The following is a 23,384-nucleotide window of genomic DNA, read 5'->3' on the forward strand; positions in this document are numbered from 1 at the left end:
CCCACTCTGCCACAGGCCAAGTGCTCTGTTGGTGGGGCACCGCAAAACACGGGGTGTTCACCACAAAACACTGCTGCAGACCTTTCATTGGTGTTTGGCTCCACTTCAGTGTGAATTGAATGATGTCGGGTTTTCAGCAACCCCGTGACACACACACACCCGACTTATGGTGCTGATTGCTCCACTTTTGGGGCGTTGCAAAGCATGGGGGTTTTGCTGTGAAAAGCTATCGCAGACCTTTTGTCAACATCTTGCACTGCTTTGGAGTGAATCGAATGACGTCGGGTTTTGGGTGGCCCCGTGACCCCATGGATTAGAGTGCTGATTGCTTAGGGCTGCCATACGTTTTTCGTGACCCCGCCATCTTACATTGACTCCACTTATCTGAGCATTGTGAAGTTCCAGGTGTGCAGCGCTGCCTGCTTAGGTTTCATTGCTGGAATGCTATGGCATTTTGCAATATTTGAGTTCATATTTATATAGTGGAAGCATTCAAACACACTGACCCTGGAGTCCCACCCCAGGCAGCCTGTTCAGAAGCTATTGAAAGGTCCAGGAGAACTAAGACCATCATAGTCCTCCTCCAAGCCTTAGCCAACCAGCAGAGTGACCATATCTGACCATGTCCCACGGCGCTGCCCGGACTGCTAGTGGCGCGACCAAAACTCAGGCCGTCTCGAATACATCAGGCCTGCAGAGGCTGAGGAATAGGCCCCGCTTATGCTCCTCTGACCTGTCAGCTCGTTTGCTTGGAGGTGGCAGGCGAACCGAGCGAGGTAGGAGTCCCATGATTCAGAGGCTGGGCAAATGTCAGTAGGGGCACGAGTGAAGCCATGGTTCCGATGCTGATGTGGTGGGTGATGGATGGAACACAGTGCTCTAACCAGTACGGTCAGCTCTGAACTGGGTTCTGTTCAGTGATTTCACTCAGTGTTTCAGCACAGTGATTCCACTCAGTGAGTGTCCGAATCTGGCTGTGCTCTGATGTCCATCCTATCCCATCCTCGTCACCAGTATTAAGTAGTGGGTGGACATAGCAGACGACACAGAGATTTCTCCAAGTAGTTCTTTATAAGTAAGCTGGAACTGAACTGATCAGCAAACAGCTCAGCCGGCCTGCTTTTATAGGCAGCCGGCTATCAACACTGTAACAACAACAGCTCAAGGTTTCCCCCTGAGTGAAAACTATATACACAATACCTCTGGGGGCCAGAGTGAGAACTTCAATACATAACAGGAGCCACGGTCAGGCGATTGTGGGGTGCTCCAAGGACTCCCTTATATAGGCCCCAAATTTCACTCAGCCTTTTTTTTACCACAAGAAGCCACTGGGAGGCCAGACTGGGGGACCTGGTTTTAAATCAATCCCTAACAGAATCCCTTGCAAGGCCTTCTCTTATCACTTCACGAGGCATCAGGCCTTGAAGAAAATACATCGCTCTGTAGCAATTGGTTAGGCCAGTCAAATGGCCACGCAGCAACAGATAAATAAAGCAATAAAGTTTTAATTGTTTGCCGGCAGCAAGCAATGGCACAGAGGAATAAGTTCCGAAGTCCAGCACCTCCCAACAAGAGAGGGTTCCCTTTATACATTCTTTAATCAGGTCTTTATCCGATCAAAATTTACAGCATTACACATACTGAGATAGCTAGAATAGATTCCGCCTAGAGATAAGGCATGAGGAGTTGGACATGACACTTCCATGTCCTTGTCTGGTAATCCTTATCAGCCTATCTCTGTGTGTCTCTGGGCAATGGGTGCCTGAGTGTATGTACTGGATATGGGGCCTGGCCTAGAACAACAAAATGGCTTCCTTGCTTAACATTTTAACTCTCAAAATGACTTCCCTGAGCACGTTGCCACAGCTCACTGGGGACTCTTTGGCTCCCCTCCAACATTTCTCCCATGGAAACAGAATTTGCTTCAGGAAAGGCTGAAACCGGACCTGCTAGGCCCCTCGGTTATTATTTCTGAATTGAGGAAATGAATTTGGATATTTTTTAGCGTTCTCTCTCCTCCCATATTGAGGGGCACAGTAATGCCCCCCCCGTGTCCCCTGAGGGAAGGCAGAGTTGGTCACGAATGGGAGAGAAGAGCCCCACACAATGCTCTGACACTGCCAGACCTCCAACAGATTTCTAAATATATATTATATATCTAATAATGCCAGATCATCCTGGAGCCAGAGGAAAGCCAAGGTTATTATTTGAGGATCCGCCACAGCTCACAAACCAATTTAAGGGGGAGAAACGGGGCTTGGTTGCCCCATATTCTCCTGTGCCGACTCCCTCTCAGGAGCCTGTACAATGGGAGAGGGGTGCAGGCAGGAAATGGGGGGCGACCCCCATTAGAACCGCCATATCCACCTTGTGGTGGGCATTGTGCCCAAGGCCAAGTCAGCAGAGTTCAGGGTGGAGTGAGTGGTGGGGGGCACACACACCCCCGGAGGGTCCCCTCTGCCCTCCCCACCATTCTTATGGCACTGCTCTGCAGGCCAAATCCTGCCACTGTTCTTCATAAGGCCATGGCCAGGCAGGAGCATCCCCTCAGCCTCCTCTTCTCTCCCCTCAGCCTGGGGCCACATGACAGGCAATGCGCCCCCAGGCTCCATTTTGTGAGGCCGGCATGGTGGGGGAAACAGCCTCCCTCCGCTTGCCAGGAAGGGCCACTTTGGGGAGTGGGCTTGGGGGTTCCCGACTCCTCTGTGGAAGCCCCTCTGGAAAAGCCTTGCCGACAGGGCAGCCATTTTGGTGCAGCATCAATCCAGCCCCACAGTTCTGATGCGTGAAATGGCGACCGGAGCCAAGAGGGCGCTGAGGGGGGCAGAAATAGGTGCCCCAAATAGGCCGAGTTTTCCTCCTCCTGTCTCTTGATGACGGTGATATTAAGTCCCTTCACCCAGAGCTTTTCAGCTTCATAAAAAGGGCGCTAGTCAGGGATCTGAGAGATTGCACCGAACGCTCAGAAGGGATATTATGAAAAGTGAATGGCAGCGTATCTCCTTCCCCATCGCTTTTCCAGGCCCGAAATCCCAGGAATTAGGGAGTGGTGCTCTTGAGTTTTGTGCAAACGCTGCAGGATGGGCAGAAATCACAGAGCAAATATTGTTAACCTAGAAGCTTCTCTCCCCCTCAGAAGCAAAAGGAGTGAATTGCCCTAAGCAGTTTGAGGACTGGTTCTGAGGAGAATTTTAGACACTTTCCCCTCAGAAACAACTAGGATTTTCCCGCTCTTTTTCCTGAGGCCACCAGAACAGCAGGTTCAAAATGTTTCCCTCCAGAGCAGCATCGGAAGAGCCTTTGGCCAGTCAAAGAAATAAGATTTGTGAGGGGAGTTCATCATGAGGAGTTTAAAATGTTCCTTTCCCTGGGGCAGGCGGGGGGGATTTGGGGCGCAAAAGATGTTGCCAAACTACAACTCCCACCGGCCCCAGCTAGCCTGGCCAAAGGGCCCAGTGGTGGGAGTTGTAGTTCAGCAGCCTCAGGAGGGGACGGCCCCATCACATTTATACCGGGAGGCAAATTCCTGTCAGCTCTTCCACTCTCTGAATACACAGAATTTCCTCCTTCATCTGTGAGGGGTTGGAAGGGTTCCCCCAGAGCATGGCCCTGCTGCCCCCACAGTGCACAAAAATGGAAGATAATATTTATTGCGGTTGTTGTTTGTACACCGCCCTTCACCCAAACATCTCAGGGCCCTCCTGCCGGGGTCGACTGCTTTTGTTCCAGAAAGCCTCTTTTCTCCTAATCTCATATAAATTGAGGCTGGTTGTGGCTCAGTGTTGAGGGAAACCTTCCTCTGCTGCCAAGAGCCCACATATCTGAGGCCAAGATGGAGGCCCTGCTGACAACCTCTTTCCCAAAAGCCCAGGGGGGAGAACAGATCCCTGGTGATGTCGATCCCTGCTGTATGAAGCTTCCATGGATCCATTTTGGGTCCAGATACCAGGAAAGGGAGGGTTGTGCAACTAAGGTCCTTGATTCTGCATGGATCCGACTCGTGGGGAGGCCGCAGGAGGGGGTTGGACTGGATGGCCCTTGGGGTCCCTTCCAACTCTATGAATCTCTGTTTAAGAGCCTTTTTGGAGTGAAATGCTGACGAGTGGAAATGGGTTCCCACTATCTTTCAACTTCCTTCTCCCCCTGAAAGTGATCCTTGTCCCCTTGCACTTTGTGACTCCCGAATATATAAAAGGAAAAGTGGCCTCTGTGCCTGAAGCAGACTTGTGCTTTATGAGGGGACCAACGCAAGTCGAGACAAACTCAAGCAAGAGAGCCACTTGGAGGCAAGATTCATCCGATTTCCACGTTTCTGGTAAGACGCGTTTGCACATTAGAAGTTGTCACGGCTTCTTTTGTTGTCAAAGGCTTCTTTTGCACGGCTGCTGCAAACCGTTCCAGCTGGCATATTGCAGAGAAGACTGGGTGACGGGATCTTGGGCTGATGATGCCCTCGCCTCCTGCTCTCTGGCTCTTTGGAAAGCCCACGAATCCAGCCTGATTTGGCCCAGACTTGGAGCAAAGGAATGAAGGCTGCAGCGCAAGGGTCTCCTGGGATTTGGGGTGGGACTAGGGGGACCCCTGCCCTGACTCCCCTGCTTCCACATCTTTTGCCAACGTTTGTGTGCCTTTATGTTCTCTTCATTTGGACAAGACTTCCACTTATTAAAAATAAGTCTTCTTGCCCCTGATAGCGTCTTTGCTCCTCAACCTTGCTGGCATCGTCTTGGCCCAAATCATCATCATCTGCCAATAAAGATTCAGCAGGTGTGTTCTGTTTCAATTTTTTAAAGCTTGCTGAAAACCTTTCTACTCCACCAGGCCTATGCAGACCATTAAGAATACATCTTTCCACAATTATTACTGTAGGTAAAAAAACAGGACTTTTATTCAGCCAGAACCTCCCAGAACTCAGTTCCAGCACCTCTCAGGTTGGCACCATTGCATTATAAGAGAACAAGGGAAGCATTCATGGAGAGCTCTGGCATCTTCTTTTCTTGAAAAATACCACATTAAACATTTAAAAAATCCCTATACAGGGCTGCCTTCAGATGTCTTCTATAGGTTGTCTAGTTACTTTTCTCTTTGGCTCAGGGGGTCACATAACTCCACACCCTCCAACATTTCTCTGATGAAAATAGGGGTGTCCTAAGCCTAAGGGAAAGCGGAACATTCAGGGATCAAATCAGAAACCGGGATGTAAATCCAAGACTGTCCCTGGAAAATAGGGACACCTGGAGGGACTGTAATCCATTGTGGTGTTCCTGTACCAATAATTTTACAACTTTCACCACTGTAACTAAGCCAAGTTTTACTAACTGTGTTTTCTGACTGCTGTATGGAAAAGGACATAAATCTGACCTTTGGAGAGTTTTTAAGTAAACCATTATGAAGTTACCAAACATGGTCTTTTTCAATGCTGGGGTTGGGGGGGACTGTTTTGGAAGGAACTCAGAAGCACATGTTTTAAAGGTCTGACAGCCTAAATTTCCACACTTTGCTTTGCTGCATATTTTGTGATTTTAAATCTGCTGATGTTCTCTCACCCAAGTGTTTTGCCCCAACTTGGATCTTGGCCCCCAGGGAATTCTCCTTATGTATACCCACTTTTTCCGTGCCAGTCAACAACTAGCACCAGCTCTCTAGGGCCTCAATCAGGAGATGTTCACAGCCCTAAATGGTGGTGATTGAATCTTATCCCTGCTGCTGAGCCAGTGCCCACCCCCTTTCTGAGGCCTGTACAACAGAAGCTCATGAAATGTTCACACTTGTTCCACTATCATATCTGGTCAAATATTTTCCCTGCCTTTTGCAAAGTTTTACAAAACTGCACAAACCTCTTTTGTTGGGGATGACAGTGGGACAAAATTCATGAGTGCAGACATTGTGGACAATGATAGCTCTATTTTAACTCCCTGTTTCTCTGTACACCCTTAGGCATTAGGCTAATTGTGTTCTACATTTGTATGAGCATACTCAAGCCTTGCATATTTCTCTGCTTTATCCCAGGAATCACCCTTTGGGACCACAAATTGCTTCAGAAGGACTTGTGTATCAAACCGCAACCCAAGGCTGAATATGAAATCATTGCATCTGACTCCATCGATGATAAGGCCTCTGCCCTCAATGTCTCAGCGTCACTCAAGGCCAGTTTTTTGGGGGGATTGGTTGAAGTGGGTGGATGAGGCAAATTCCTTCAAGACACCAAGAAGTCCACGAAACAGGCCAGAGTCACTCTGCAGTACAAAGCTACCACCAAGTATTCACAGCTGACCATGAGCCATTTAGGAATCCAAAATGTCACTTATCCAGCTGTTTTTGAGCATGGCACAGCCACCCATGTTGTCACTGCCATCTTGTATGGAGCCCAGGCTTTCTTTGTATTTGACCGAAATGTCTCTTCTTCCGAGTCTGTGCAAGATATACAAGGAAGCCTCCACGCTGCGATCAACTTGATTGCAGTCTCTATCAAAGGGGAAGCATCTGTCCAGATAGAGGAGAAGGAGAAAGCCCAAACGGAGAATTTCAGCTGCAAGTTCTATGGGGATTTTTCTTTGGAAAGTAATCCGGTGACTTTTCAAGATGCTATGAAAGTCTACAGTGATCTGCCCCAAAAGCTCAGGGAGGATGGGGAGAAGGCTGTGCCTGTCAGAGTTTGGCTGTACCCACTGACCAAGCTAGATTCCAGAGCAGTTAAGATGGTGCGTGAGATCAGCTTAGCACTGATCTTTGATGCTCAAACTGTCTTGGAGAATCTGAATGAGATCAACATGCGATGCAATGATCTGGCTATGAATCCTGTTGCTGAAAAGTTCCCAGAATTAAAGAAGAAAATCAAGAGATTCAAGGATCTGTGCAAGCAGCACAGGCAGACTTTCCAGAAACACCTGGCAGGAATCCTGCCTTTGATCCGGGGAGGGGGGAAAGAGGAAAGTGTTCTGGTGGACATTTTAATGTCCATTAACCAGTCTCCCTTCAATAACCAAAGACTCAGTGAGTTTTTGGATGCCAAGGAACAAGAAATTAATTTGGTGAATTCTTACCTTATTATCCTAAGTGGAATGGAAGTAATCTCTTCCCAGAGCAAACTGGTAGAAATCGTGCTAAACCCTGTGAATGAGTTTGTTGTCTCATTTACCTTCACTTCTTTACATGATGAGGAACCATTTTTAGCCAGCTTACAAGACTGGCTTCAGAAAGATTTTTTTCAGGAAACAACAAATTCCATCAGTGGCCAGTCAACACCCAAGAGCAGTCAAGCCTGGTTTGAGCACCAAGAGAGAATTCGGAAGGCTCGTAAAGCTGCCAAATCCATTACACATTTTGCCCAGGTCAATAAATCAAATGAGAAAACCCGGTTCCTTGTGGCTTCTGTCCCTGGTCAGCCATAATCCCTTCACCATCCCAGCACATCCACAGGAGCCCTGCCCAGTTGCTATGCCAACCCTGATGATCCCAGACAGAAGACAATCAAGATCACAAAGAACTTGCATATGGGAGTTACAGATAGGTAGCCGTGTTGGTCTGCCATAGTCAAAACAAAAAATTTTTTTCCTTCCAGTAGCACCTTTAAGACCAACTAAGTTAGTTCTTGGTATGAGCTTTCGTGTGCATGCACACTTCTTCAGATACACTGAAACAGAAGTTGCCAGATCCTTCTATATAGTGAGAAGGTGGGGAGGGGTATTACTCAGAAGGGTGGTGGGAATGGGTGATTGGCAGATAGCTGTGATGAGCCTGTTGACGACTCTTAACGACTGCCATAGGTCTTACAGGAAAAAGCAAGGGGTGAGAAGGTGAAAAATGGCTTTGCCATGTATAATGAGATAAGAATCCAATGTCTTTGTTCAGACCAGGTCTCTCCATGGTTTTAAGTTTGGTAATGAGTTGCAATTCAGCAGCTTCTCTTTCCAGTCTATTTCTGAAATTCCTTTGTAGTAAAACAGCTACTTTGAGATCTTGTATAGAATGTCCTGGGAGATTGAAGTGTTCTCCTACTGGTTTCTCTGTCTTGTGATTCTTGATGTCTGATTTATGTCCGTTTATTCTTTGGCGTAAGGTTTGGCCTGTTTGTCCAATATAGAGAGCTGAAGGACAGATGAAGTTAGACAACAGATCAACAGAGCCAGACAGATACCCAGAGAGAACTTGCTGCAAGACAGACCCAAAAAAGAAAATAACAGAACACCTCTAGTCATCACATACAGCTCCCAAGTTAAAACAGTACAACGCATCATCAGAGATCTACAACCTCTCCTGGACAATGATAGTTCTCTTTCTCAAGCTCTGGGAGGAAGACCTTTCATTGCCTACAGACAGCCACCCAATCTTAAACAACTCCTAACCCACAATAATACTACAACCAGACGTAACACGGACACTGGCACCAGAGCCTGCAATAAACCCAGATGCCAACTTTGCTGCCACATACACCCGGACTACACCATTACTGGCCCCAACAACATCACACATACCATCTCGGGACTATTTAATTGCTCATCGTCTAACATTGTATATGCCATCAAATGCCAACAGTGTCCTTCAGGAACGTCCAGGAACGTCTTAATCTCTCTCCTTTTCTCCCCCGTTTTCCGTCTTGGAATTGAGTCCGGGAAAGCGTGGCTCTTTTACTGTTTCTCTGACGTCTTCCCTCGGAGTCGTCCGGTGGCGTCTTTTCAAAAGTATTTTAACGCAAGGTCATTTGCTTCCTTTCAAACCTTGGTTGTTTTCTCGGACCCCGATCTGGCACTGCATTGCGCAGGCGTTCAGTAGGGGACTCCAAACTTAGTCTCAAAGGCTAGGCAGGAGGCTGTCGTGGATGGTAGAGGGGGAAATTGGGGCCCCACACTAGGATTAGTCTTGTAAACAGCGCTGAGTAAAGGAATTCCGGGCAGAGGGACCCGTGGCCCAGACACTTTGGAAAAAGCACAAAAGGACCCTACAGAGGTGGGGTCTTACAGACCAATTAGCCTATTAAATCAAGACTATAAGATATTTACAAAGATCCTGGCAAGGCGACTGGAAAAGGTACTACCTAAAATAATTAAGGAAGATCAATATGGATTTGTTAAGGGAAGATACATAAGCCATCCTATAAGAAATGTGTTAAACGTATTAACAAGCAGGGTAAAAGGAAAATTGGTGGTTTTAAAATTGGATGTGTATAAGGTGTTACGGTAAAATCTGGGTGCGAGGCTGCTCTGCCACCCAGCTTGTCGGACTAAGTCCGCGGGTCCCTGCAGAGGAAAATGAGCTCAGCCGGAAACAGGAGCAAGATGCAGAAGATCCAAGTTTATTGCTCAACAGGTTCAAGGCGAGATTGAACAGCGAGGAAGGGGTGACATGAACTTTTAAAACTTCCCTCCATGTCCCAGGATACAGTGCAAAATACATCACAGTTACATCATGAATACATTAAGGAGAGGTTGGGTTACACAGGTTACATCATGAATACATTAAGGAGAGGCTGGGTTACACAGGATTAACATATAGAGGAGGGAGGGGGGAATATGCGGAGATATGCGCAGATAAGCACATCCTGAGTACCGGTGATGAGAAGACAATGGTCCATGTATGCATAGTCTGCCACCTGGCATTGCCCGGAGGAAAGGCTTGGCAGAGTGATTTGACAGGATTAGGGTCTTCCTGTGTGTACATGACACCTTGCTTGAGGGATTATGGTGGACAGGGGAGGTGTCATGGAGTCCTAGAGAAATTGAGCAGATTGGCACCAAAAGCAAGAAAATCGGTGCTTGTGCAACGGTGTGGGGGATGAGGGGTCCATGTGGGGCCGGGTGCCCTTGAGGTCATTGCCTCAGACCCTCTGGTGACCGGCGGAAGGGGTGAAGAAGACATGCCCCCCCCTTTCCTTATCAGAGGCCTTCGACACGATTAGACATAAGTTCTTATGGAATATTATGCGGGACGTAGGATTAGGAGAGAACTTTGTGGAAGCAATCCAGGAATTGTATAGAGAAGGGAAGGCTGTGGTCAGAGTGAACGAGGGGGTTTCAGATCAATTCAATATACAAAGAGGAGTTAAACAAGGATGTTCACTCTCACCACTACTGTTTGTATTGGGTATGGAGTACTTGGCAGACAGAATACGAAACTCAGTAAGGATAAAAGGATATAAGAAAGGAAAGGAAGAAATCAAGTTAAACATGTATGCAGATGATATCCTATTTGTTGAATAGTGGGTAGACATGGCAGACGACACAGCAATTTCTCCAAAGCAGCTCTTTATTTTGTAAGCTGGAACAGAACTGAACAGCAAACAGCTCAGCCGGCCTGCTTTTATAGGCAGCCGGCTGTCAACATTGTAGCAAGAACAACCTCGCCTGGCACCTAAAGATGCATCATGAAGGAGGCACATGAAGAAGGCTATCTGGCGTGCAGGTGGGGTTGACCACAGATCCTTTTCCAGGACATACTCAGTGGCGAAATTGAGACTGCACAACCAGCACAAATGCCCAGAGAAAGGTGGGGAGAAGCTTCTGCAGGTAGCAGTTGGGCAGCAGGACCCGGCTGAGGTTTTCCAAGTCAGTGCAAGATCTCAACTCCTCTGTGTTTGTTTTCTTTACAAACTGCCTGGGTGTCCCCACAAGCAGTGGAAGGAGGGATGAGCCCTTCTGGAGATTTTTGTCCAGTTCTTCTCATGGAGCAACCAGCCCACGTTCCCAGAGTGGAGAGAGCTTGTTCTTTGGGATCTGCAGCCTGGGAATCAGCTCTATTGCACAGTCTTATGGGTGATACGGGAGTTCATCTGCCTCCTTTTTACAGTACACACAGAATCCTAGAATGGTAGACTTGGAAGGGACCCCCAGGGGTCTTCTAGTCCAACCCCCTGAAATTCAGGAATCACAGCTAAGGAATCACTGAGAGATGGACACCCAACCTCTGCTTTAAAATCTCCAAGGAAGGAGAGTCCACCACCTCGCAAGGGAGACTGTTCAACTGTTGAACTGCTCTTACTGTCAGAAAGTTTTTTCTGATGTTTAGTCAGAATCTCCTTTCTCATAACTTGAAGGCATTGGTTTGAGTCCTCCCCTCCAGAGCAGGAGGAAACAAGCTTGCTCCCTCTTCCATGGGACGAGATATTTGAAGATGGCTCTCATATCTCCTCTTTTCCGGGCTAAACGTCCCCAACCTCATCAACTGTTCCTCCCAAGGCTTGGTCTCCAGACTCTTGATCACCTTGGTCGCCCTCCTCTGCACACCTTCCAGCTTCTCAACATCCTTCTTAAATTGTGGCGCCCAGGACTGGACACAGTATTCCAGCTGTGCTCTGGCATCTGGAAGGGAATGGCATCCCGGTAGCAACTGGCTTTCTTCTGTTGAGACGGTCAATCAGTTCCTTCCTTAGCAGACCGCAAGCTTCACATGGGCCCACAGTGTGATGCAGCAGCAAAAAAGGCTAATGCTATTCCAGGCTGCCTCCACTGGTCTAGTGTCCTGATCAAGGGCAGTAATGAGTCTATGGCACATGGTCTGACTCTGTATAAGGCTGCCTCCTATGCCTCTGAATACGCCAAGTGTGGGGAAAGCCACTGAGCTGACGTCTTGCTTGTGAGTTTCCTGTCATGGCATCTGGTTTGCAGAGCCATCAGGCTGCTGGACAATGATAGACCGCTTTTGCCTGACCCTTCAGCTGGACTCTTTTGATGCTATTGTGTTCTCCTTTTATGGATGTGCAATTGGATGAATCAACTGAGAAAAAAACACTTTCGCTTTCCATATGTCCAACATTCGGCTATTAATGTGCACTCAAAGCCTGCGTCATATTCAGACCTCTCAGAGGAATGAAGAGAGCCAGAGGCTGCCAGAATTTGCAGAGGGAAACAGCAACTTTCTCCCGGCTGAGAAAACTGCCCAGCAGAAGTCAAGGTAGTGAAAACACCCCTCTCTTCTGGTGGAATTAAGCAGAGGTGGGGATCCCTCCTGCAGGAGGAAATGGAGGGTGGGGGATTGGGGAGGGTGGGAAAATATTTTGCAAATGCTACAATGCACCTTTCGCACTTGGTTTTGTAGGGGCAGTTCGTGGTTGGAGTCAAAGTCTGCCCTTCTGGGTGATCCTCTAAAAGGGAGGGGAAAGGGGGCACAATCCATGCCAAGGATTCACCCCTTTCTGTTTTTATATAATTTTTATTAAATTTTCTATTTTACAATTTAAAATACTCATTTTACATCCTTAAAATATCAGTGACTTCCCTTCTTTTCTTTCCAAGGTTCCTTTTGCATATCATAAATTCCTTCATATTTTACAAAAACTATACCAATCAGTATTATTAAATCCATCAAAACTTATTTACACCGTTGAATTTATCTTAATGCTGCCAGCGTTTTCAACTGTACACAATTATTTCCCATATATTCAACAAACATTATCCTGTCTTCTCAAAACGTATATTTTTCTTGTTCTCTTATTCTATATGTTAAGTCTGCAAGTTGTGCATATTCTGTCAACTTAAGTTGCTATTCTTCTTTGGTTGGGACCTCACTTGTTTTCCATTTGGGGCCTAAAAAAACGTGGGTCGCGGTGATGGCATATATAAATAACCTTTTTTGACACCTGGGAATTTCAGAAAGTGTAGCCTTATGAGGCTTTGCGCTCGGGTGGGAAAAATATTGCGCCCGGGAAAGGGAAAATGGGAGTCAACAGACACTCAAGGAATAGTTTCGGAGAAAAGGCTTTTATTTCTACCATCCATGAACTGGTAGAAGGAGCAAGTATGATAGTTCACAAAAAGCATGCACGAGTTCACAGTCATGTGCACAAACATATATACCCCTTTCCAGTTCCCTCCTCCTTTCTCCTCCCTCAGGAGTCCTGCCCCATGATGTGTTCCCCTGAGCATGTACAGAAAGCTGTCTTGGAACTATTGTGGACTCTTGGCAGGAAAGGGGGTGAGGGGGTTTCAGTGTGTTCCAGTTGTTTCATTCTTGTGCTTTGGCATGGTTCCCGGAGAGAAAGCAAGTTGCAATGTCGTTCTTTAGCAAGTCCAGAAGGCCTGAGAAAGGCCTGGGAAACAATGGACTGTTCTCTACCTTTGCTACAGAAGAGAGGAATGTTTCTGATGCTTAGCTGCTGAGAAAAATGATCTTGAAAAGCTTTGAGAAGCTTTGAGCCTGCTTTGGTGGGGGGTGACTTCGGGCCTAGGTGGGGTCACCTGTCCTCACCTCCTACAAAAGGACTCTGGTGTGGGGGGGGGAGTACTTTTAAACATTTTTTCAATTCATTATGAATAATTTCCCAATACTTTTTTTTACCCTTTTACAAGTCCACTACATATGAAAGAACGTTCCCTCAACCTCTTTGCACCTCCAGCACTTATGTGATTCTGTCTTATAATGAAGGGGTACAGTTAGGGTTACCCCAGAAAGCCCTAAAAACTGTTTGTGAATCCCCCCCCCCAGCCAGGCCTTGGCGTACGCATTTTAAAACTGCATATTCCTCTAAGACAAAAAGCACGAGCTAAGCAGTCCTCTCTGTAACAAAAACGCTGTAACAAACCTACAGCTGAGAACAGTAAAGCTTTTCGCTTCCCAGATCCAAGATAACCTTGTCCTGGTACGTTGACTTGCAACATACTTCCGGGAGCAGAGCCAGAGAACGAAAAGCAACATTTCTATGTAAGAATCTGTGAAGGGGGAGAGGAAAAAAGGGGTTTGAAAAAAGGATAAAACCTGCTTGTAAAATGTTTTCGGTGCGGCCTGTCTTTTGTGACCTGAATCACACAGGTGCCTCTGCCCCCCCGGATGGCAGAATAAAACGCTCTTTCTCTGGATTAAACCCTTGGTGTCGTTTGGCTCCTTTTGTCTCTGCTCAGGTGCAACAATTATTCCTACCCACGGATTAAAAAGGCTACAATACATCTTAGCAAGCCTACTCAGAGTAAAGTACCATCTGTACATCATTTTCAGGTAGTTCTCCTTCAAAGAATAACATGCTGTAAACTTCAAGTCACTTTTCCAGAGTTTTCCCCAGAGGTTAAAATCTATATTGTGTCCTATATCTATTGCCCAGTGTGTCATTGAGACTTTGACAAGCTCGTCTTTTGTTTCCCAGTCTAATAATAAATTATACATTTGGGACAAAGGTTTCTCTTTGTTTTGTAGAAGTTCTTTTTCAAATTGTGAGCTTTGGTCCATAAAAGCATTTTTCCTGTCTGTTCTAAACATTTCATGTAACTGATGACATTGCAGCCACTCTGTCACGTGGCTCCCTACACTTTCCATTGATTTCAGTTTAAGTTCCCCCTCCCTAAATTGTAGCAGTTCCCTGTAAGTTGCCCATTGTCTGTCCATATTAACTCTCTTAATTGTAACAGCCTCAATAGGAGATAGACATAAAGGTGTTTTCTTTTCCAGCTGATTTTTATGTTTCTCCCATACGCTATACAAATTCTTCCTTAGAATATGGTTCATAAAACTTTTATAAATTTTCGCCTTCTCATGATTTAAAATTCAGCGTATCTCCTTCCTCATCGCTTTTCCAGGCCCGAAATCCCAGGAATTAGGGAGTGGTGCTCTTGAGTTTTGTGCAAACGCTGCAGGATGGACAGAAATCGCAGAGCAAATATTGCTAACCTAGAAGCTGACTGTGCAAGTTTCTCTCCCCCTCAGAAGCAAGAGGAGTGAATTGCCCTAAGCAGTGTGAGGACTGGTTCTGAGGAGAAGTTTAGACGCTTTCCCCTCAGAAACAACTAGGATTTTCCCGCTCTTTTTCCTGAGGCCACCAGAACAGCAGGTTCAAAATGTTTCCCTCCAGAGCAGCATCGGAAGAGCCTTTGGCCAGTCAAAGAAATAAGATTTGTGAGGGGAGTTCATCATGAGGAGTTTAAAATGTTCCTTTCCCTGGGGCAGGCGGGGGGGATTTGGGGCGCAAAAGATGTTGCCAAACTACAACTCCCACCGGCCCCAGCTAGCCTGGCCAAAGGGCCCAGTGGTGGGAGTTGTAGTTCATCAGCCTCAGGAGGGGACGGCCCCATCACATTTATACCGGGAGGCAAATTCCTGTCAGCTCTTCCACCCTCTGAATACACAGAATTCCCTCATGAGGGGTTTGGCAGGTTTCCCCAGAGCATGGCCCCACTGCTGCCACACTGCATAAAAATGGGAGATAATATTTATTGCAGTTGTTGTTTGCAGTGGCGTAGCGTGGGGGTGTAGGGGGGGCCGGCCGCACCGGGCGCAACATCTGGGGGGGCGCGCTCGCACTCGCAGAAGAGACTCGAGTGCTAAAATCCACGGGTTAGGGGGCGCAAATTACTTGCCTTGCCCCAGGTGCTGACAACCCACGCTACGCCACTGCGCTCCGCTCCCATATTTGGGGTCCAGAGTGCAGCGCGACTCTCACGTGAATAAATCAGAGTGAGGGGAGGTTGTGGGGAGGGCGATTTTGGCGTGTTAGCTAGGCAGCTGATTGCCGGAATGGCGCTCTGTGCCTTAATCCTATCTATCCTGATGGACGTCTTCTTTTTTCATGCATTTCTTATTTATTGATTGACTAGTTTTATATATGTAAATAAAATAAATCACTTGAATAACATGCAAGAACCTAGGAGCCAAGTCCTAGGGGCTGAGGTCCCTTCGCCCCCCCCCAATAAAATATTTTGGGGGGGGCAAGTTTATGGGCACTGCCATTCAAATGTCGTGTGGTCAATTAGGTGGGGCGGGGGTTACCTGGATGCCTAAATATGTTATTCAAGTTGGCACCCTTGTAGAAGAAGAAAGATAGCACAACTGAATTAAAATATAAATTAAAGCATCTGCATAAAAGAAAAGTGGTGGCAGTAATGGCAGTGGCCTGCTGTACTTTGGATTGTTCTGATTACCACCATTTGGTTGCCAAACCCCAAACCCAAAGACTCATTTGGGTGCTGCAGAAAGTGACCATGAGACAACTGATAATAATAATAATAATAATAATAATAATAATAATAATAATAATAAATTTTATTTATATCCCGCCCTCCCCAGCCGAAGCCGGGCTCAGGGCGGCTAACCACAATAAAACAGTACAAAAGTACAGCATAACCACACTCTAAAATCATTCATTATAAAATTAATTTTAATTTCATCATTTGTCAGTTTTAGACTCTTAAATAGTAGGAGTTGCCAGGAAATTGTCCTGTTCACCTCTGCGTAGTTCCATCTTTCAGATATCACGATATATTAATATATTGCGATGTTCATATCACAATATTGAAAACCAGTTATCGCCCAGCCCTACCTGTCGCCTTTGCGCTGGAGAAGTGGTGCCAACAGAGGGGCAGCGCCATCTCAGACAACATTCTGCCCGTTGGCAAAGAGATCTCGCCTAAAATTGTGTGAGATCCCGCAGAGCATGCCAAAGCTCATGCAGTGCTAACAATACCTTATATGGAAATATTTGCAATACAACTACTAGGAGCATTGTATGGAAGCAATAGGAAACTGTTTGCATTAGCAGAGCAAAGGGAAAGGGGTATGTCTTCAGGATTAGGCAGGAATCCTTCAACGCAGCTGATTTGGAGAGGTCATTGCCTCTCAATCCTAGAGCGCAATGTTGCTTTGCTGATCAAAATGAGAAAAACCTTGTGTGCCACCTCTGTCTCCTTGAGGGAAAGGCAGTAACAAGGGTAAACTTTTTTGAAAAAAATGAACTACCGGTAAATATTTTTTTTGCCTATTCTATCTATTGACAAATTCTTATTTCCTCCCCCCCAGCAGCATATATTCTCATAAAGTAATCAAGCTCAGGTGGTTATGGATGTAAGGGATGCTGAAGCCACTCTTTCCCACTTCCTCAGATGCAGAATGTTGCAGAAAATGCCCAGAAGATCAGCATCCAAACAAGGACAGAAAAGTTTGGTGACACAGCATTGTTCTCATAGCTCCCACCTGAAACAAGAACCACAACATGAGTCATTCATGTATTATTATCCTTCATTCTCCAAAAGGGGTCATCCACCCCCCACCCCTGTCTCTCGGCATTATTTCACCCCACGAACACATTCCACACTGCGAAAAGTATGTGAGGAGGCTGCAGAGCTGAGCCAGTGAGGAGTGGAGCCCAGGAGGCAAAGGGCTGTGGCCAAGAGAGAGTCCTGAGGCATCTTCCTTCAGCTCCTTGGCCTGAGGTTTCCCATCCCAGATATAGAGTACCGTTAGCTTTCTTTTGCTTTCTTTGCCTCTGCTTTGTAACTATAATTTTAACTCTGCTATTTGATGCTGCTTTTACTTCATTATATTAGGGGTTGACATCCAACATTAGACATATCCAGAGTGGGAGCAATGAAATAAATTGACTTAAATCTACTGATATCAATAGGTCTACTCTATGACTAATGACAGTTATCCCTCTTCCATTCAAGGAAGGAAGGAAGGAAGGAAGGAAACTTTGCTATTCTCTGATCTCAGGAGTAATTGCTTGGGTTCTTACCACTTGCACAGTTGTATTTGCTGAATTTCCCAGCAGAGCGGAGCTGTATGCGGGTTGTACCATCCACATCCTTTCTGGAACTTACAACCCTGAACTGCTCATAAGGTGGGATCAGAACCTCGTCCTCACTGGGCACGTCAGAAAATTCTCTGATGAGAACCCCATGACAAGTGTAAATCTCAAAGATGGTTTTGGCCACAGGCTGTCCAACTTTAGTGAAACATTGGGCAATCCCCTCTTGCCGTGATGAGGATGCAAATTGCCCGAAACGGACCGTATCATCAACAGTAGCGCTGAAGTGGATATTTCTGACCCCTCGAAACACCTTGTAGCAGGGGGGGCTGGGGGTGTTGGAGATCCTCAGATCCTGAAGGGCTCTGGTCAGGAGAAAGTGGAAGGTCTTGAAGTTGAAATTATTCCGGTAATGTTCCTTGGATTTCCCAGCTTCTCTTACAGCTGCGTTGAAATCAGGATACAACTTGGGTTCTTCAAAGGTATAGGCCATGATTGCTGCAGCATACTCTGGTTTGAGGTTTCTGGGCCAGTTACTATCATCCCTCAAGTTGGCTGCTAATTTCCAGGCATTGGCATAAATTTTATTTTTGAGGAACTCGGTTTGGTTTAGCCGTGCAATCTCCTTCTCCATCTCACAGCGCACGTATTGGTCATCGAAGGAATCCAGGGCCATGTCAAGCGTTAACTCGTTGCCTAAAAAACGGTCTTGTCTTGGGCTGCAGTTAGGGGAGACCTCAAGCAGAAAAGAACAAGATGGGTAAGCAGCTTAGCATGCGAAGAGGCTGGGAAGGTGAGACTTTGCGATAGAGGCTCCTATCACAGGTCATGTTATGCAGCATGCCTGACAGATGGCCATCCACCCTCTGCTATAAAACCTCCAAAAAAGGAGTGTCCTTTAATCTGTTTCTACTCTATTTTTGAAAGTTTTAAACTCCAGATTTAAGATTAAATTCTGGACTGAAGCCCACCTTTGCCCCCTCCTCCACCCCCAAGGTGTCTTTTCATACCTGATTGTCTCCTGTGAAGATTCCCATCAGATGCAACACCAGGACTCTGTGGAGAGGGGACTTCATTGTCCACGCCCGTTCGTTTTTGCGGTGAAGCAAGTTAGGTGCAGGCGGAGCGGATATCTCTATCTGCACGCTTGCTTCCATTTGAAACTTACTTGCAGCTTTATGTGTTTTTTCTCACAGAAACAGGAAACAGGCCGATTTGAGGTTTCGGAGGCAGAGGAAGCTCCTTTCCTCAATGTTCAACTAAGTTCATTCTAGCAAAAACATACCCAATGACAGGTCTCGTTTTCACAGAGATTCCTCCAGTAACAGGAAGAGGGAGAGGCTTGTTTCTCTACATCCTTCAACACCATCAAAGAGCATTTCAATCTGCACTTCTGGTTTGTTACTCAGCCACATTAGAGGAGCGACTATTAGTATACAAAGCCCTCCATAGCTTGGGATCAGTTTACTTGACGGAGTGGCCTTCCATGAATCCCATCTCTGGAACTGGGACTTTTCACAAGTGCAGAGCCGTCTTTCCCATTGGTCTTAGTGGCGCGTTGCGCCAGGGCGCTGGCCTCTTAGGGGCGCCCCAGCGAGTGGGGGAGCTGCGTGGCTTTGCCTCCCCTTTCCCTACACGCCCACCAGCTGTGCCCCCTCAACCATAGGGCTGGTGGGCGTGCAGCTTCCTTCCCAAGCCTCCTCGGGAGGAGAGCGATCCCTGCAGAGGATTGGGAAAGGGCGACAACTCTGGGAAACGGGGGGGGGGGGAGGGATCTTTGCACCACAGCACTTGATATGCTTAAGACGGCCCTGCACAAGGGCCACATAATCTCCGTCTCTCATTGGGCAGACTTCTTTTAAATGTTGCTTAAACTTCCTTTCCACAGGCAAGCCTACAGAGACATGGAATTTCATTGGGTACATTGCTTTTAAAAAGCTATTGGTTTGTAGATATATCTTGATAATTCAGATATGTTTAATGTTTTCAAAGTCTGTTTTCATTAGTATTTTAAATTATATATGTGTGTGCGTATCTTGCTAAATAAGAATAAATAAATACATGACCCCCCACTGCACTGTACTGTATTCCATAGCTTAGGTTGGGGTTAGGAGTGGGCAAATTTTGGTTTATCTTCATTTCTCATTTTTCGATTCTCAAGTCCAGTCCTCCACATTTCCACATCAATTTGTGAGTATATATTTGTTTCAAGTCCTGCTGAAAATTCACCCCATCTTAGTTCAACTTACTCCTAATATACATAGATTTATATGAAAGTTTGTCTAACACGTACAAGCTTGCAAAGCAATTTCTCCTAAAATAATGCATTTCTCTATTCCATTTTTGACAATACAGTGGTACCTTGGTTCTCAAACTTAATCCGTTCCGGAAATCCGTTCCAAAACCAAAGCGTTCCAAAACCAAGACACTCTTTCCCATAGGAAGTAATGCAAAAAGAATTAATTCATTCCAGACTTTTAAAAACAACCCATAAAACAGCAATTTAACATGAATTTTACTCTCTAACAAGACCATTGATCCATCAAATGAAAGCAATAATCAATGTATTGTACTATTAAAATGTATAAGACAGTATTGTAGATGATAAAAAAAATTAAAACATTTCTTACCTGCACTGATGATAGTCATTGTTTGAATGGGGGGCTTTTATCCATTTCCGCAGTCACACAATAAATCAATCAATCAGTAGTTGAACTGGGTTCCACACAGTCACAAAAACAAATTAACTGAAAAAGCCTCAAAAACAGAAACGCAAAATAAATAGCCAAAACAAAAGTGCCAAATACAGTGGTACCTTGGTTCTCGAACTTAATCTGTTCTGGAAGTCCATTTGACTTCTGAAATATTCAAAAACCAAGACGTGGCTTCTGGTTGGTGCAGGTGCCCCGGAAACAATAGCCAACAGCTGCATCAGACATTCAGCTTCCAAGGTTTTTGGTGTTTGGGAACCAAGGCATTTGAAAACCAAGTTACCACTGTATAAACTTTTATATGCACTATTTGCCCTGTCATGTGCATTTTTACACACGTTATTTGGCTAGAGGACTGGGTTACAAAATCCAAAGAAGTGAGAATTCCAAAGATGGCTGACTTTTGGTTTTCGCACTCTTCGAGTAAGTGTGAATTAGCTTGGTTCACCTTTAAATGTGAACTGGAGCACATTTCCATGCTTAGATGAGAGGGCCTGCCCAGGTGACGCACAAGCTCACTTGGGGTGGAAAGTACTTGCGGGGTTGCCAGTGATGAAACAACTTCTGGTCCAAGAGACGGCTGCCTAGGATTTTCCAAGGCTTGGGCACAATCCACTTCCAAAGCAGATTTGGGCCTGGGCACAGGCAGATTTTGAAGAGACCCCTTGATTTGACTGGAGGAGACAACAGACAGAACAATCTCCCTTGATCCTTAAAAGAATTGGGGGGGGGTATTAAAAGTGTGTTTTATCAACACTGCTGAGCAAACTGGCTTGTGGTCCTTCACTCTCCACAGGGAGTCCTGCGAAGGGTATTTCAGTGGAGGAGGTGGAATATTGGGGACAGTGGCGTAGCAAGGTCAGGTGGTACCCGGTGCAGATAGGATTGGCTGCGGGTTGAGTGATGATGAGTCACCAGTTGTTTACATCTCGCTCGAGTACAAACTGCAGAGACAGACTTCGATGGAAAGAAACACCCCCTGCCATTCCTTGTCCATTTGCTCTCCGCTACACAGCATCGAGTTCAGCCGTGTTTTGTTGCGTTTGTTGACTGACTAAAAAGTTTCAATATGTATTGTGTTGACTTGCTGAGGTTAATTAATTGTCAGGCGAAGTTATCAAACTCGTTTTAAATAATATTATTTTTTCAAAAAAAAAAGTGTCATGAGCCCATTTTTTTGATTTTTTAAAATTTATTTTAAAAACACGTACTTTTGCCATTTTGTCACACACACCCCTCAGTGATGACACCTGGGGCGGCCCGCACCCACCGCACCCCCCTTCCTACGCCACTGGTTGGGGAGAATTTTGCGGTCTAAAATAAACGTATATAGTGGTACCTCGGGTTAAGTACTTAATTCGTTCCGGAGGTCTGTACTTAACCTGAAACTGTTCTTAACCTGAAGCACCACTTTAGCTAATGGGGCCTCCCGCTACTGCTGCGCCGCCAGAGCACGATTTCTGTTCTCATCCTGAAGCAAAGTTCTTAACCTGAAGCATTATTTCTGGGTTAGCAGAGTCTGTAACCTGAAGCGTATGTAACCCGAGGTACCACTGTACTGAGCTCTCAAGAAGATTGTCCTGCATTGAGGCAAACTTCCCTCAATGGTCCCTAGATGTCAGTATAGGCCTAGGAACGTTCCATTTCTTTGCTTTCCCTTATTCTGTTAAGGAGAACTCTCCTCTGGAAAACTCATCCCATGCCAACACTGTCCCTGTTTAGCTGCCAAGGGAGTGGGATTCTGAATTCCTGTGCTTTTGTGTTCTCCTTCATTATGGTCTCATTCTAGCCCTGTTTTGCGGAGCGCCAAAGCCTTCAGGAAACACACCCTGAGGCAACGCCCTCCCTTGCCCTGGGTCTGCAGCATATCTTTGATTACAAGGCAGACAGACCCCAGGACCCCAGGACCCCAGGACTGGCTCCACTTCACTTGTAAGTCACGATATCTTGCAACTTAGAAACAAATAACTCATAACACATCCATTAACCGCTGCAAGAACAACCACGGCCAAGACATGGAAATAATTACAAATAACGGTTGATTACGGACCAATAGTCGAATGCAATCTGGCAAACAACAGGATTGGAAAAACTGCCACAAAAATTAAAAGTAGCAAGAGGGCAAAAGAATCATGATGGTTTTTATGCAATCTGATGTGACTTTATTGATTACACAAATAAAGAGGCATATGGAAGAACCGTACCCAAAGTTTACAGCACAGTCTAGCGTGCATGAAGGACATATTTTAACTTTCCCCCTACCCCTTTCCTATAAATTCCTATAAATTCTAATTGTTATTGATACAAAATTCCTCTTACTTATTGTCACCGTTACTTTGCACCATTTCATATCTGTAGTAATTGTCTTACTTTTGCTATATACACTTTGACACAACCTTGTCAGAAACATTTGTCTGTGTGTTTATTGTTGTTTTAATTTTATGTAGTTGTTGCATGTCATATGCTCTAATGTAAACAAAGATATACCGTATTTTTTTTTATTTTTTTTTTGGATAAATTTTATTGGTTTTCATCAAATTGTACATTTCATCTCGAATATAACAAATCATAGCTGTTTTGGACTTCCTTCAGCGTCTCTGACAATCATCCATATTTATACCTTTAATACACATTCCCTTTTTTCGTATTGCCAATGTTCCTCCTTATTCCTAATATTTCTAATAAACAATACTTATTTGTTTTTTACAGTGCCTCTTGAAATCCTGCTAGTGTTGTGTTAATACCACATGTATTTTTCAGATAGTCCACAAATTTTTCCCAGTCCTCAATAAACTTTTGATCTTTACTATATCTAATTTTCCCAGTTAGTTTATCCAGTTCTGCATAATCTGTCAATTTTAGTCTCCATTCTTCTACTGTCGGTATCTCTTCTTGTTTCCACTTCTGGGCCAACACAATTCTGGCTGCCGTTACTGCGTATTGGAAAAGCTTGCAGTCCTTCCTTCTTATGTCCTTTCCTACTATCCCTAAAAGAAAAGCTTCAGGTTTTTTCACAAAAGTATATCTTAACATTTTTTTCAACTCATTATATATCAATTCCCAAAAGCTTCTCACTTTCTTACATTCCCACCATTGATGAAAGAACGTCCCTTCTTTTTCTTTGCATTTCCAACATTTGTTATCAACCTTATACATCTTTGCTAATTTTATAGGTGTCATATACCATCTATAAAACATTTTCATCACATTGTCTTTCAGTAACGTACAAGCCGTGA

The 23,384-nt window shown here is 45.5% G+C and overlaps 3 protein-coding genes across 5 annotated transcripts in view; 2 read left to right on the top strand and 1 right to left on the bottom strand.

Moving 5' to 3' along the window:
* Positions 1-2,890: 2,890 nt before the first annotated feature.
* Positions 2,891-23,384, top strand: part of LOC128424282 (stonustoxin subunit alpha-like) — a 147,078-nt gene continuing 126,584 nt past the window's right edge. Inside the window, exon 1 of one of the 3 annotated variants that reach the window (XM_053410289.1) lies at positions 2,891-4,315. The gene's annotated coding sequence lies outside the window, so the exon portion shown is untranslated. Of the gene's footprint in view, positions 4,316-11,362; positions 11,887-14,503; positions 14,847-23,384 lie in introns of those variants that run through there. The other 2 variants (XM_053410288.1, XM_053410287.1) reach the window with 2 other exon arrangements.
* Positions 5,466-7,391, top strand: LOC128398363 (stonustoxin subunit alpha-like). Its single transcript, XM_053359370.1, has one exon. It carries the CDS (start codon positions 6,276-6,278, stop codon positions 7,389-7,391), a length of 1,116 nt encoding a protein of 371 aa, XP_053215345.1. The 5' UTR covers positions 5,466-6,275.
* LOC128398364 (erythroblast NAD(P)(+)--arginine ADP-ribosyltransferase-like) lies at positions 17,400-18,813 on the bottom strand. Its single transcript, XM_053359371.1, has 2 exons — positions 18,448-18,813; positions 17,400-18,173 (listed from the first exon to the last, which is right to left on the bottom strand). Exons 1-2 carry the CDS (start codon positions 18,592-18,594, stop codon positions 17,400-17,402), a joined length of 921 nt encoding a protein of 306 aa, XP_053215346.1. The 5' UTR covers positions 18,595-18,813.

Source organism: Podarcis raffonei, chromosome 12, assembly GCF_027172205.1.
Source record: "Podarcis raffonei isolate rPodRaf1 chromosome 12, rPodRaf1.pri, whole genome shotgun sequence".
Taxonomy (NCBI): Eukaryota; Metazoa; Chordata; class Lepidosauria; order Squamata; family Lacertidae; genus Podarcis; species Podarcis raffonei.